General features: G+C 42.7%; 1 protein-coding gene across 10 annotated transcripts in view; it reads left to right on the top strand.

Moving 5' to 3' along the window:
• The first annotated feature begins 57 nt into the window (after nucleotides 1-57).
• The window catches only part of Kansl3 (KAT8 regulatory NSL complex subunit 3), a 34,397-nt gene continuing 18,854 nt past the window's right edge, over nucleotides 58-15,600 (top strand). For 3 of the 10 annotated variants that reach the window (XM_048430362.3, XM_048430361.2, XM_048430359.3), the window contains exons 1-5: nucleotides 58-134; nucleotides 1,245-1,510; nucleotides 4,396-4,566; nucleotides 11,858-11,948; nucleotides 12,066-12,251. In XM_048430362.3, coding sequence (XP_048286319.1) covers nucleotides 1,296-1,510; nucleotides 4,396-4,566; nucleotides 11,858-11,948; nucleotides 12,066-12,251 — 663 coding nt within the window. In that variant the 5' untranslated portion in view covers nucleotides 58-134; nucleotides 1,245-1,295. Of the gene's footprint in view, nucleotides 135-451; nucleotides 600-1,244; nucleotides 1,530-1,934; nucleotides 2,004-4,395; nucleotides 4,567-7,092; nucleotides 7,222-11,857; nucleotides 11,949-12,065; nucleotides 12,252-15,600 lie in introns of those variants that run through there. The other 7 variants (XM_085679521.2, XM_048430364.3, XM_048430365.3 and 4 more) reach the window with 7 other exon arrangements.

Raw genomic sequence — 15,600 nt, 5'->3', positions numbered from 1 at the left:
GCTCGCCGCTGTGAGGCTTCAGATGGCGATCCAGTTCCGCGGTTTCCTCTGAGCCCACCGCGCCCGGCGAGGAGGCGGTAAAGCGCACGCGCGCTAGGGTCCGGCTCGGGCGAGCGCGCGGCCGACGACTGCGGGTGAGACGCGGGTCTGGCTCGGCGCGGGTGGCGGGCCGTGGGGTTCGAGGCGGCGGGCGACGGCCTGGGCGAGGCCCTCGGGACTCCGCGGGCATGCGGGGGGCGGGCGCCAGGGCTGGAGCCACGGACCGGGCGCGGGAGGCTGAGACGGCGCTGGGGCGGCCGAGGCGCGGGGCCGACGTGGGCCCCGGGAGGCGGGGCCGGGCGGCTCCTCCTCGTCGTCTCGAACTCGGGTTGACCTTGGCCCAGTCGCCCAGGCCGCCGAGCCACCGCCATCTCCGAGCCGCCCGGGTGGGCAGTTTGGAGGTTTTGCGGCTCTGTGACTGGAAGCTCTCGGAGGAGCCGGCAGTTTGCCGGGCGCCTGCCTGTGGGAGGGCGAAGGAAGAAAGGCCCGAGGCCCCGTCCCGGCACGGGCTGAGGGCGGGCTCTCGTGTTTACCTTTTCAAAACTCTGGTGTAACCAGAGGTTGGTGCAAAACTTTGGAACGTGCCCCTAAGAGACGCCCCTTGGTCTCAGCCCAAAGCGGATGAAGCCTGGAGCCCTTGGTAGCTGTCAGCTTCCTGGACGCCCACGGTGCCTGGCTGTTTTTCCAGGGGCGCCCCAGCCCACAGGCCCTGCCCAAGCCCTCTTTAGGGGGATGGAAAGTAGGGACCCCCTAGCATTTGGACAATTCATGCTTGTGATTTCCTCTTATTTGCCAAAAACCTTTACCACCCGGGAAGAAAATTGCACAGCAGATTTAGGTCTTTATTTTCTTAACTTTTTTTTTTTTTTTTGAGTCAGGAACTCATTATGTAGCTTTGGTTGTCATCGAATTCCCTGTATAGACCGGGCTGTCTCGAACTCATAGAGATCCGTCTCAGTTGAGGGATTAAAGGCGTGTGTCACTGTACCTTGCAAACAAAGTCCAGGTCTTGTGAACTGTGGAATCTTGTCAAGGATTTTGTATGGCGCCGTACCTTTTTGGTAGTGGTGTGGGAACTCTTACCTCGGTGGGCAGAGTTGTGCATGATCGATGATAAGAATGATAGGCACAAAAGCCTATTTATATGATAGTGTAAGTTGGAAGAAATTGACAATACTGAATTGACAAACCACGTTTCACTGCAGGTCACTAGCATGCAGATACTCACACCCTGACTTGACTGCCTGACCACTGACATGGCCCACCGGGGTGGGGAAAGGGACTTCCAGACTTCAGCTCGGCGGATGGGTACCTCTCTGCTGTTCCAGCTTTCAGTGCATGAGCGGGAGCTGGACCTCGTTTTTTTGGATCATAGCTATGCTAAACCATGGAGTGCCCACCCAGATGCCAGTAGTGCCCGACCCACCCGCATGCTCTTTGTAACTCCCCGTCGGCAGCAGGAGAATACTATGTGAGTTTGAGAATACCATGTGAGTTTGGGTTTCCTTCTTAAGGGCTACTTGTGCCTGATCTCGGCAGTGATCATGTGGTGGGGATTAGAGAGGTGTACTTGGGAGTGATTGGGGGAGGGGAGTGACTGGAGATCTTGGATGAGCAGCATAAGCATGGCAGGGCAAGTGTGGACATCTTCAGACATTTCCAGATGTGGGTTAGAAAAGCACGATGTGCAAGTGGACACACAGCCACTTAGATGAGTGTCGTAGAGCTTGTGTGGAAGGAGGAAACTGGAGAATTTCCTTGTCACTTTACTGCAGCATTTGATTTGCTTGACAGTGGCCACAATCTATTCTTCGCTTTCCCTGGCTTTAGTGCACAGATTCACAGATTTGGAGGGAAGCTCCCAAAACATTGCTTTCATTCTTACCTCCTTACAGAAAGCCACCTGTGGGTTAATCTAAACCCTCCTAAGTCTCATTATATTTCCAGCCACCCTACGTTAGAGGGTAAGAAAATTTCAAAAATTTACTATCTGATAAGTGATTTGGTTACATTTGACCTAACTAATTATTTTAAACGTTCTGATCTCACCCATATCAGGATTTGTAGAAATGCTCTAGTCTGATCATTAAAAATTTTTGGATAAGAGATTTTGTGTTTGTTTTTTGTTTTGTTTAATCTTTCCTCAAACACAAGGTTTGTTGTTTTTGTGGGAATAGTAGGTTCTCTATACAGACACACACACAACCCCTACACACCTACCTTGAGTCTTTGAGTTAGAGGGATCGTTATGTGTTTTTAAGCAAGTGTAGAATGTTGGATGTTTTTGTTGGTTTTGTTGCTAGGATAATAGGTATATGCCGCCTTGATTAGTCTGTGTGCTTCCTTTTGGGCCAGGGTCTTACTCTGGTCCCCTGGCCAACCTGGAACTTGCAGTGTGGCTATGGTGGCAGCAAACTCTTGATTTTCTTGTTGCTGCCTGTAATCCCAGCCTCTGGCCTCCAGTTTTGGAAATCCCCCTCCTCCTGGGAGTTGCCTTGGTCTGAACACCTCAAGGGAGCCCACCAGACCTTGACCCCTCCCCAGAAAAGGTCAAGATCAGTTCCACAGGCTATTTAAACTGCTCCCCAGAAAATAATCACTTGGTTTTCCCTCTTCCTCTCTGGTGATGGTTGTGTAGGTGGCTTCTCCCCCCCCTTGTTGGGCCACCTGAGAACGCAGGTGTCCAATTAAACCTGGATATCTTTTAATTTGCTCTGATTCAGTCTGATTGGGATTAATTGCATGGGCAAGAGCTTATTTTAGGAAATATTCCTAACACTGCCTCTCAAGTATTAGGATTGCAGTCTTAGGTGTGAATTAGAAGAGTAGGTTTGTTGGTTTGTTTGAGGCATGGTCTCTCTATGTAGCCCTCGCTATCCTGGAACTCTCTATGTAGACCAGGCTAGCTCAGAGATCCACCTGCCTCTGCCTCCCATGTACTAGCCTTAAAGACCTGTACCATTACTCAGCTCAGAAGACAGGTTTTTATTTCCTAATGATAGTAACATTTTGTTGACTTCTAGTTTGATCAAGGTCCATGAGCCATGACTTAGAGGAACGTTCTGGCATAATCCTAATGCCTCTGGCTTGAGGCATGACTGAAAATCTTTACTTAGAATTTGAATTTTTTTTTACTGTGTTAAAAAAATCTTGCTTACATTAAAACTCATGTATTTGTAACTCATGGCATTTTCTTAAAATGAAGCTGTGATTGAGTAACTGACTTTATTGAAAGATTTATTTTTATTTTTAGTTGTGTTTATGAGTGTGGGTATGTACATTGAGTGACCATGTCCTCAGAGGTCAGAGGAATCAGATCCGTGGAGCTGTAGTTACAGGTAGTTGTGAACCATCTCATGTCAGTGCTGGGAATCAAACCTGAGTTCTCTGAAAGAGCAGCAAGCACTTTAAACTGCTGAGCCATCTCTCTGGACCTGAGGAGCAGAACCCCACCTACACAAGTCAGGGATTCTCTGTGTAGCCTTGGCTGTCGTGGAACTTGCAGGCCCCAAACTCAGAGCTCCATCTGCCTCTGCCTCCTGAGTGCTGGTATTTAAAGGCATGCACACACTGTATGAGGAATAAATTTTTAATCCTGTTTTACCTTAAGTTTAAGTAGCATTGTGTGGCCTATAGCTTCTGCATTTGGACAATATGCCTAGGTAGCCAATTATTTGCTTGTGGATGTATTTGTCTCTTTCTCTCTCTCTTTATATATATTTATATATTTTTGTTAGGTTTTGTAAAGCTGTATTTTTAAAAAGACTTTGGAGCTGAAGTGGTAGCTCATGCCTATAGTCCTAGCATTTGGTGAGTCTGAGGCAAGAGGAGTGTCAGGAGGTTAAGGCTAGGGCCTGGAGAGAGATGGGTCAGCAGTTAAGATCACATACTACTCTTACAGAGCACCCATGTCTGATGTCTGGTCTCTGTGGACATGAGCTCATGTGTACATACCCACTTGCATACATCACAAAAATTGTTTTAAAAATCTTAAATGAATCAACAACCAAGTTCAATGCTAGCATAGACAACATAGTTTCAGGCCAGTGTGAAACTGCTTCAAAAGAAAAGACCAAAGCCACTAAAAGTATAATGACCTTGCATTTCCCAAGCCATACCAGGGAGAGAGAGAGAGAGAGAGAGAGAGAGAGAGAGAGAGAGCGAGAGCGAGCAAGATGATAGTGTGGGGAAGATGACTTTGGATCAAAATTTTTCTTATGGATGTGATGAGCTTACTCATCATTTAAAGCTAATTATGCTCAATAGACATTTTTTATTTGTCAACAAGATGATTGCTAAGCACTTATGTTGTGTGAAGTGTGTGTGGCTTGGTCCTATTTCCTCACCTGTTTACAGTGAATCAGACGTTCCAATAGATGTGGAGACGGTCACGTCAACTCCTGTTCCACTCTATGACAATCAGAAGGCACGAAGTGTGATGAACGAGTGTGAGCGGCATGTTATCTTCGCCAGGACAGATGCAGATGCTCCTCCTCCTCCAGAAGACTGGGAAGAGCATGTCAACAGGTAGGCCATTTCTTGATCAGATTGGTCACTTTGGGTTTAATGGTTAGTACCCGTGTTTCTTGGATATCATCTTCATTGAAACATTTTGCCGGAGTTTATTTGTAGCTGTGTAAATGGAGATGTTCTTTTCATTCTGCATTGTATCTCAGCTCACTGCTGTGAACCATTTGGCAGCAGGAGTTGCATCTCAGTTACCTTCCTCACTGTCCCTAACTATCATATTGACTGACATACGTAGTGACAGACATCTGTAGTTTTGCAGCACCTTGGAAGGCCTAGGCAGAAGGAGGACTTGCATTTAAGAATTCCATATATATCTGGACAGCATAGTGAAACCTTAATATTTTTATGAGAAGTAGGGGGTTGGAGATAGAGCACAGTGGTAAAGCATTTTCTGCCATGTATGACCCAGCACCACAAAACCATATGATGTGCTTGCTGGACATAGGTATGACTAACTCTGTAGGTTATGCAATGTAAAAGCCACCCAGACTACCTAAAAAACTATATTTATATTTGTAAGATCTGCGTTTATATGATCTACAGTTAGGTTAATAAATGTTTAGAGTTGTGTAAAGCTAATATGCCTGAATTGCTTTAAAATATAATTTTTTGAGGTTGGGGATATAACTCCATGACAGAATTTAATTTTAAAAAAGGTGAGAGGAACTAGAGAGATGGTTCAGAGGTCAAGAGATGTACTGCTCTTCAGAGGACCATATCTTGGGCAGCTTACAACTACCTGTAATTCCAGTTCCAAGGGGATGCCTCTGTTCTACTTGGGCACCTGAATGCCCATGTACATATCTACAAATGTGCACACACACGGTTAAAAATATGACTTTTAAAACATATGGGAACAAATGTATGAGAGAATTCAACGACTTTTAAAAACCAGTTAATGCCTTTTTACAGTCATTTTTTTAAAAGATTGATTTTATATTCATGTATATTTGTCTGAGTATATGCCAGTGTATACCATGTGTGATGAGTGTCCTTGAAGGCCAAAAGAGATTGTTGGATCCTCTGGAGCTGCAGGCACTTATGGATTGTCTGATATGGATGCTGGGAACTGAACTCTAGTCCTCTGTAAGAGCAAGTGCTTACAATTGTTGAGCCCCCTTTATTGATTTTTGATACAGGGTCTCTGGTCTGATGTAGGCTCCCTATGTAACTAGGGTTGACCTGATCCTTGTGCCTCCTGCTTCTGTATGCTGGGATTATAGGTGTGTCACCCCCATGCCTTGCCTTTGTTTACAATGGTTTTACTGTGAAAGCCAAGGCTGGCCCCTCCACATATTGTGTGTGTGTGTGTGTGTGTGATGCATGGTCACTAGTTTCTTAATTTATAAGGAAAGATAAACTGCAAAGCAGAGGAGTGCCTGACTAGAGTGTCCATTCCCAGTTGAAAAGTCTGAGAAGGCATTCTGTTCCATGGGGTGGGCACCTGGAGAATCTTTACAGGAGAAAGATGGGCACACCAAGTAACTAAGGTGCCCCTTCACCTGCTGTGTGCTACAGAATACACTTGAAAGATTCCTATCTTTGGCTTGTCTTTCTCTAGTCTCAGAGTGAACCTCCATCTTCTATTAGGACAACTACTGCACACTGATAGGGTTTTGTTATTCTGAAATAAACTGACTGTGTTTTGGTGTCTGGTAAGATTTGGGTGGTATTTTAATATCAACAGGCTTTAAGCTATCTCTTTGGTTAGGTCACTTTTGCAGATAGCTGATTTCATTATTTTTTAGTACTTACTAGCTTAGCTCAAGAGGTCATCATTTTTCTGTAGCCTGTTTGGAAGTTTGCAGTTGCCTCTGTTATTATAATCATCATATTGCCTTCTTTCTCTTGATTGTTAAACTGCTGCTTCCTTTCTTTCTGTATAAGCCATGTAAAATTACAGTTTTCCACTCTGAGACCTCCATGGATAGCTCTATAGGACAGCTCCCTAGAATCTAGATTTTTATCTTCAGGGAGACGACTGATTGGCTTGTATCTGTAGAGTCAGAAACTTCCATTCTTTGTTAGGGCTCTTTTCCCTGACCCTTGAATTATTCAGTAGAAACTTCCTACGGATCATTTTGTGTGTAGGAAACAAAATCTACTACCATCATCTAATCCTAGTTTTCTCTAATGATGGCTGGTATTTGATGAAATGGTTTCAATCTCTGTTTGATTTAGTTGTCTAGATGAGGCAGGGGTTGTTAAACTGATCCATGTGCCAAATTTGGTCCATTGCTTGGTTTTGTATGCCTTAAGAGTAGTTTTTGTTTTTAAGTGTTTGGAGAAAAAGATACTATTTCATGACACATAAAATTTTAATTTGTGTCTATGATTAACAATTAATTGGAATACAGCTCTGCCTGTTTATGATATTGCCTATGGCTGCTTTTTCGCCAAGAGTTTTGTGGTTATGTCAGGGACCATATGATCTATAATCCCTCATATGTTTACATTCTGATTTCCTATCCAAGAAGTTAGCTGACTGGGTCTGGGTCATGTTCTTGTGTTTGTGTATCACAGTCATATACCTTGGAGGATTGTTGAAAATTCTATTTGGTGGCCAGTAATATAGTCCTGAAGATGTTGGGCCAGCTATCCCCCATCTGTTCATTCATCAGATAGAAAGTTGCATTAGATGCATTTGCTCAGGTGAGTTTTAAAACATTTAAGTTTTGTTTTTGTTGTTTTTTTTTTTATTAATCTAGTACTGGAAAGTAGGCTGTCTATCTTAGAAATCAGAACTTTATATTTTCAACCAAAAGTCTTCCCGTTCTCCTTTTCTGAACTTTATGTGATTATGTACTATGATATGTATGTATTATCAAGTTGAATGTTTGATATTTCAAGTCCGAAACTGTTGGACTGTTTTCCCTCCTTCCTTACCGCTTGCCCATTTTTTTCCTTTCTTTTATTCTTCCCTTTCTTAGTTGTGTGATTTAATTGAGCTTTTCTGATGTTTTTGTCTTGCTCTGTTTAACTTTTCACTTAAAAAATTTCTTTAGACTAGGCATGGTGGCGCACACCTAGAGTTCCAGTGTTTAGGAAGCAGAGGCAGGTGGATCTCTGAGTTTGAAGCCATCCTGATGTGCATAGTGAGTTCCAGAACAGTCAGGGCTATGTAGAGAGACCGTGTCTCACAAAACATAAATGAATGAATGAATGAATGAATGAATAAATAAATAAACAAACAATTAATAAATAAAAGGTTCTTGTTTGTTTGTTTTTTAAAATTCTTTTCAATGGGGCCAGTGAGTGGAATTTGCCAAAACACAAACGTGGTACAAGTTTGATAACCTGAGTTCAATTATCAGAACCCATGTAAGACAGGAAAAGAATCGCTTTCCAAAGTTCTGACCATATAAGTGCCATGGCATGTGCCTCCCTCCTAAATACATCACACACTAGTCCCATGCACATACACAATTAAAAAAAAAATTGAAGGTTGGAGAAATGGTTCAGTGGTGAAGAGCATTTGCTGTTCTTGCAAAGGGCCAGAGTTCTCTTTCCAGCCCTCAAGTCCTGGCTTATAACCATTCTAACTCTGGTTTCAGGGGATTCAGTGCCCTTTTTCTGACCTCCATGTCCTTTGGACATTTTTGTGTTGAATCAGTCTCCCTTGGAACAGAATCAGAGAATTAATAATTACCTTTGAAAATACTAGGCTTGTCTGACTTTGTGGCATGTGTCTATAATTCCAACCTTTTGGAAACAGAGATAGGAGAATCTAAATTTGAGGACAGTATGGGTTACATAGTGAGACCTTGTCTCTTTAAAAAAGAAAAAAAAAAAGGAAAGAAGAGTCAGATTTTCTAGGACCAGCGTGCTATTTTGCTTGCCATAGCTCAGATAAGCCTGACATCAGCATATCATTCAGGTTGGTCAGACTGAAGAAAACAAAGACTATCTGATCTCATCTATGAAGCAAAGAAAATGCATTTCTTGCACTCATGAAAATTAAATAGATTTAGGCCCAAAGGGAGGGCAGTTGACTCACCACAGTTCCCATCAACTCCTTGACTGTTTAGGCTTGTATTTAAAATTTGGTCTCCTGTTTTTGAATTTTTACTTAATTATATCTTTAGCATGCTCTTTATCTTAATCTTTGGTTAGATCTTTTCCCTCTGCCCATTTAATTTTTCAGCCTCCCACGAAGCTGACAGAATGCATAGAACATGTTTCGGTTTGGTTCACTTTATTGTATGTGTAGCAACAGTCACAAGAATTTTTTTCCTGAGACTTCAGACTCTCAGTGTGGTTTTCAAATTTAATTTCATGTGTTGTATGGTAGTCATTTCTAAATATATTTTTACTTTTTTGTTCAGATCATATTTCTTCCTCATATCATTTTGGATTTCATAGAGAAAATAGAGTAATAACTAAGGCTGAGGAGAGAGATGGCTTAGTGGGTAAGATATGGCTTATGTGTAAGCATCAGGGCCTGAGTTTGGGTCTTCAGCACCTACATAAAAAAAGCTGGGCATGGCAATATACATCTTTGACCCCAGTGTTGGAGAGGAAGGTCCTTGGAACTTGCTGAACAGCCATTTAGTCAATCATTTGAGTACCAGGGTCTGTGAGAGACCCTGCTTCAAACAATATGGAGAAAGATAAAGAGGACATGTAAATTCAACCTCTGGCTTCCACATGTACACACATTGACATCCCATCCACATGTCTACACTACACACACCATAATCTTAGTGCTTACAGATAGGGTAGAATTCAACTAATGATTAAAAACAAGTACATTAAAATGGAAATATATCTGTCTCCGGAAAGCTTTTTCTATTCTGTTTGTGGACATTGTGTTTCCTCCCATGTCCACATGCAAGTCTCAAGACCACCTGATAATCACTGTACATGGAGAGATGCTATTAGAGTAAATATACTATACATTTCAGTAACTGAACGGTAAGGAAAACATGAACTATTGGGCTTGACTTTTATATTCTAACAAAGGGAACCAAACACAGAATGGCTGGAATGTGAGATGGTGATGTTACTGGAAAATGGAGCTAGAGAATCTCAGGGTGGGATAAAACGGGTCAAGGAGGCCTCAGTAGAAGGTGATATTTAACAGTTATCCTTAGGAGAGGAAAGAGGATATTACTGTTGGAATTTTGGGAAGAATAAAAAGGCTCCAGATACAGGGCTATGCATGATGCACGTGGATGTAGGGGAATGGATAGTATTGATCAGGGACAGAAGAGCACACTGAACTAAACCTGAGTGACAGTCATTGGGTGATGAAATTAGGAAGGTATTGGAATCCACATGGTTCATTGCAAGAACTTTAACTTTTTTTTTCATTTTATTTGTTGTGTGTTTTGCATGTATGTATACATGTATTCGAGTGTACATGTAGATTATAAAGCTGCTATCACCTGTGTTTCTACAGATGGAGGCTAGAGGTTGATGTCTGGTATCTTCCTCTGGTTTCTACCTTAGTTTTTGATATAGACTCTTTCACTGAAGAGATTGCTGATTGTTTAGACTGACTGGCCAGTACGCCCCTAGGATCCTTCTGTCTCACCCTACTCCTGAACCTAGCATTAGCGTTAGAGGCACACGTCACCATGCCCAACTTTTACATGGGTGTTTGGGGATACAAACTGACGTCCTTGTCCTCATGTTTGCATAGCGATCACTTTACCCATAGAGCCATCTCATTAGCACCAGGTCGTTGGTTTGTTGTTGTTGTTGTTGTTGTTGTTTGTTTTGTTTTTTTGAGACAGGGTTTCTTTGTAACTCTGAAGCCTGTCTTGGAACTAGCTTTTGTAGACCAGGCTGACCTCAGATTTACAGAGATCCGCCTACCTCTGCCTCTTGAGTGCTGGGATTAAAGGCATACACCACCACCGTCTGACTGGGTTTTTTTAAATTTTTTTGGGGGGGGGTTGGGTGTTATTTGTGCTTATTTGTTTGTTTTTTTTGAGACAGGGTTTCTCTGTGTAACTATCCTAGCTGGTCTTGAACTCACAAAAAATCACTTGTCTCTGCCCCCCAGTGCTGGCATTAAAGGTGTGCACCACCACCACCATGCTAAGCATATTGGGAGTTTTTTGATGGCAGAGAGTGAATAAAGTTTAAATGTCTTCTATTGCCTTTCTCCTCCTGTCTTTAAGATTATTAGTCATAGTTGGGATATCAGAATTATTGAGATTGGGAGTGATGTTAAGAAGCTCTATACTGGGGAAAAAAAAGAAGCTCTATACTGCTATGTTGGGAGTGAAGTGTGGGGCTAAAATCAATAGGATATACTGGGCAGTGATGGCGCATGCCTTTAATCTCAGCGCTCAGGAGGCAGAGGCAAGCGGATCTCTCTGAGTACGGGGCCAGCTTGGTCTACATAGTGAGTTCCAGGACAGTCAAGGGTATACAGAGAAACCCTGATTTGAAAAACCAAAAGTAAACAAATAAAAGGAGAGCAATAGGGTAGACTTGTAATTGCAGAGTTTACAGCTGAGTTTAGAAGGGCACAGAGGGCTGTGAAAAAGTAGGGACGGCAGACATTTATATGTCATTGTCATGTGCTAGGTTAATGTTAACATCATTTTGCTAGTTTTGTGACAAAAATGTAAACTGGAATACAATATTGAGGCATTGAAGAATTATGATAATAGTTCTTTTGCATTTTTGCTCTTCAAACTGATTTAAATAAAGCTCTTACTTTACTCTCATGTTTCTAATATAGTACATTAAGATGCTTACTAAAGCCGGGTGGGTGGTGGCTCATGCCTTTAATTCCAGCACTCAGGAGGCAGAAGCAGGCAGATCTCTGAGTTCGAGACCAGTCTGGTCTAAAAGAACTTGTTCCACGACAGGCTCCAAACCCTGTCTTGAAAAACCAAAAAGAAAAAAGAAAAAAAGAAAGATGCTTGTTGACCCAAGCATTGTGGCATATGTTGTAATCCCAGCATTCTGGAGGCTGAGGAAGGAGGAATTTGGAGTTCGAGTCTAGTTTGGTGTGAGACCCTATCTGGAAAATAATCAATATAGAATTTAACTGTGTACTGGTGCCATGTCTTTGGTTACTAATAAGATTATTTTAGCCACCAGACCGATAATTAGCTTTGCAAGCACTGAAAGACTTCAGGCTGGTCCTGACTTGTAGTGTATGGTGAGCCAATTCGTTGTCAAAATTGGGACCAAAATTTCATGCTCAGTGACCTTAGATGCTTCCATAATGGGAACAAAAATGTGAAACAGTATCTCTTTGTATGGTGAACATACATGGGAAATGTCCTTAGTGTTACACTTTAATTCCTCAGAGTCTCTGTTACAGGACTGGCTGGACAGTGGCTCAGAGCAAGCTGTTCAACAAGATCCTCAAAGCCCTGCAGTCTGACCGACTCGCACGCTTGGCCAACGAAGGGGTAAGACATCAGAAATCTGTCTTTAATTAACTCTCTTAGTTCAGGCCTCACTGACTATGTCCTGTGTTGTCATTTGCCACCCCCCCCCCCAAATCTCTTTTTGTGAACATCTTTTAGGCTTGCAATGAGCCTGTGCTGCGTCGTGTTGCTGTGGACAAGTGTGCAAGGAGGGTGCGACAGGCTCTGGCAAGTGTAAGCTGGGACACCAAGCTGATCCAGTGGCTACATACCACCCTCGTGGAGACCTTGAGTCTGCCCATGCTGGCTGCTTACTTGGATGCTTTGCAGACACTGAAAGGGAAGGTGAGGCTTTTGTTACTTTTTCCTAGCAGTAGCTTATATTTGCTATGGCTTCAGGATTTAGATTTGGACAAGACCATTGTGACCAGGTCAGCATGGTTGAGTCTAACAATTTGACTATTAAAATAGGAAAAAGGTATCATTTTAGGTTTATGTTTGATGTAAATTTCTTCAGTCCTTCCATCTTTTGGATGAGGTGTGGCATCTGAAAACCAGAATACATAATTAACCTCTATAGCCTTGCAGTTTGTGCTTTGAGTCATGCTGAATTGAATTGTGGTGGAGGAGATGAGGGTTTTACCAAGGAGGACTGTCAATAAGGAGGCTGTGAGAAGCAGATCTGTGGTGCTCAGAGGGCCAGGAAATTACATAGCAAGGAACTGTCTGACACTAAGTCTCTTCTCATCAAGTGATGAACCGTTGACTGGGTGTGGTGGTACATGCCTTTAATCCCAGTACTGTAGAGGCAGAGGCAGGTGGCTCACCATCACTTTGAGCCTGGTCTACACTGCAAGTTCATTTCTGTAGGGATTGAGTTAGTGAATTGAAGTAGAGATCTTGACACAAGAGCCAGCATATAAGAAGCCCACAGTAACTACTGAGGATTATTTAAGTGGCCCTCATAGGGGCTTGAGGAGTGTGTGTGCTTTGCTCCAGCACAGGATGGCCTTAGGCAGTGGTACTTAGTTCAGTTTTTCACTTTCTTTTTCTTTTACATGGTGGTACTGGGATAGAGTCAAGGCCCTTGCATTTGCCCAGTCATTAGTTTTCTGAGTCATGTCTTCAAAACTTCTGGTCTTATTGGTTCTTAATCGGAATTTTTTTTTTTTAAGTTACAGAAGGCTGAAGAAAACTGACTTTGTGCCAAAGTGAAACAAAACTCAGGACTAGATACAATAGATACTTGTGTGGTAGGATATTTGACCTAACCTAAGCTAATACTTATCTTATATTTGTAATGTATCAGTCATGGGAATGAGCAAAAAGAAATATATTTGGTGAGTAGTTGGCTTTAGAGACGAGTGTTGGTAGTGCCTGGAGCAATGGTAGCTCTGCCACACTGGCTGTAATCAGGGTTTAGATGCAATACCCCTTGCTTGAAAAGTTTGCCCCAAAAAGTGCGGTGGTGGCGCACGCCTTTAATCCCAGCACCCGAGAGACATAGGCAGGTGAATCTCTGTGAGCTCGAGGCCAGCTTGGTCTACAGAGTTAGTTCCAGGACAGGCTCCATAGCTACTGAGAAACCCTATCTCAAAACAACAACAACAAAAGAAATGAAGACAAGTTTGCACTACTTCTGGTTTAAGATACTAGTGGGGCATGCCTTTGTGAATGAACTGAGAAATATTTTGAACATGACAGACGCCTATTGTGGACTCAAGTGTATCCAGTGGGTGCCAGTGCTACCTGGACATACTGCTGGTGTCTGGTATGGATTAAGTGGGATGGCACGAGTCTGCCTACTACACCACCAGTCAGTGAGCACATTGAATATAAGGTACTGTATACCCTGGAATCTCCATGGTGATCCAGACTTAAAGCTATTAATGAATATGGGACTATTTTGCTTTAAAATACTTCTTAAATATACTTGTTTAAAATACTTGTTAGGTGTTAGATGGCAACCGACTCAGGTCATGCTCTTAGCCTAGCTATTTTCACCTTTAATTTCATTATGAAGAGAGCAGAGAAGGGACAGCAAACTCAGGGTCTTAATTGTGTTGAGACAGAATGAATGCAGGACTGGAAGAGCTGGGGAATCTTGATCTTCTAGCTCCTAAGTGAAAGTCAGTTGCTGATGACTTATTTCATGTTGACAGTGAGCCTCAGACTTTTCAGCTTCATAGGTAAACTCTGCTGCCTGAGAAAGCTCAGTGTTCACAGTGTTGTGGCTCATGCTCAGTGAGAATGGCCAGTTTGTGGTGGTGATCCTGGGGCGGTTAAAGCAGTTTGGCTTTAACCCTTGTCACTGTGGACTCCTACTTCCGTGCTGGAATCTGCTACTTAAGTCCACTTGGGTCTGGAATAAACACCACACATCCTTGCTTTTTGTCTCATTGGGTAGCCTGCCTGACCTAGAACTTGCTGTGTAGACCAGACAGTCTGTGAACTTGCTTTAATCCTCTTCCTTCTGCTTCCCAAGTTCTGGGATTACAGGAATGGGCTACCATGCCCAGCTGTGCTGGAGTGCTGATGTTGGAGTTGCCTAACCTAAGCCTGTTTCACTGTATGTGTTGTTGCTTCAGATGTGAATTTCCTGTTGACCTGCCCTGCTCTGTTGGATGGCTGAAATCCCCAGTGTAGGGCGTCTTTTCCTCCCATGGCAGTTAGCAGTGCCCCCCATTGGTTTGTCTTTCTCACCCTTTGAGGTTAAATCCCTCTGCAGGATTAGCTTGGTGCTGTGTAAGAGCAGCTACTGTATAAACATTAACTTCTACGAGTTATCTGAGGCAGCCTAGAGATTATAATTTTCAAAATCTCATGTGGAGATCCTTTTAGTATCTCTTCTTCCTATGTTGTTTATTTACTTGTTTTTTTGAGGCAGATTTCCCTTTGCTGGCCTTGAATTGGATATCCTCCTGTCTCAGCTTCCTGAGGGTTGAGCCCAGATTTCAAATCTATTAGACTACTTATGTGAATCATATTTATATGGCGGACAGATGAAGGATTTCAAGTAACATGCCACAATGCATTATCTGTTTTATTTTAATTATTTTGTGTGTTATGGATCAAACCCAGGGGCTTGCAAATCCTAGGTAAGAGTTACTCCCAGCTGGTCTGTCTGCATGTCTCTCTCTCCTTCTCTTCCTCTTCCCTCCCTTTTTTCTCCCTCCCTCCTTCCCACTCCTGAGTCAGGAATAGCTCATCTTCTTAGCCTGCTGCCTTTGGAGTTTTATGCCTACCTCAAACCATATTCTCTAGTTTCTGGAAACCTTTTTAAAATACCAATGAATCTACCTTTAACACTTAAAAATCTTTCTTTCTTTGAGATTGTTTTGACTTCTCTGTGGGTATTGTGGGATTTGTGAAGATATTCTTTGCAATATAAGCATAAGCATGTCTAAAACCTATGTTTATGTATTGGTGAGGTCACATTTTTGGGGGATAGTTAAAAACAGGATATGATATAAATCACAATATGCATAATACAGTAGGATATATTTTGGGGAAACAATAACAGGTTTCATTAGACTTGTCTCAACCTGAAGGCTATATCCAGAAAATAGCGCGGATTTTTTTTTTTTTTTTTAAGACAGGGTCTAATGTATCCCAGGCTGTCCCCTTTGTAGCTGAGGTTGACATTGAATTTTTGATCCTCTTACATCTACCTCCCAAGTGCTGGGATCACATA

The sequence above is a fragment of the Myodes glareolus genome, chromosome 18 (genome assembly GCF_982192425.1).
Source record: "Myodes glareolus chromosome 18, mMyoGla1.1, whole genome shotgun sequence".
Classification (NCBI taxonomy): domain Eukaryota; kingdom Metazoa; phylum Chordata; class Mammalia; order Rodentia; family Cricetidae; genus Myodes; species Myodes glareolus.
The sequence above is the reverse complement of the archived record's forward strand: the minus strand, read 5'-3'. Positions and strand labels throughout refer to the sequence as shown.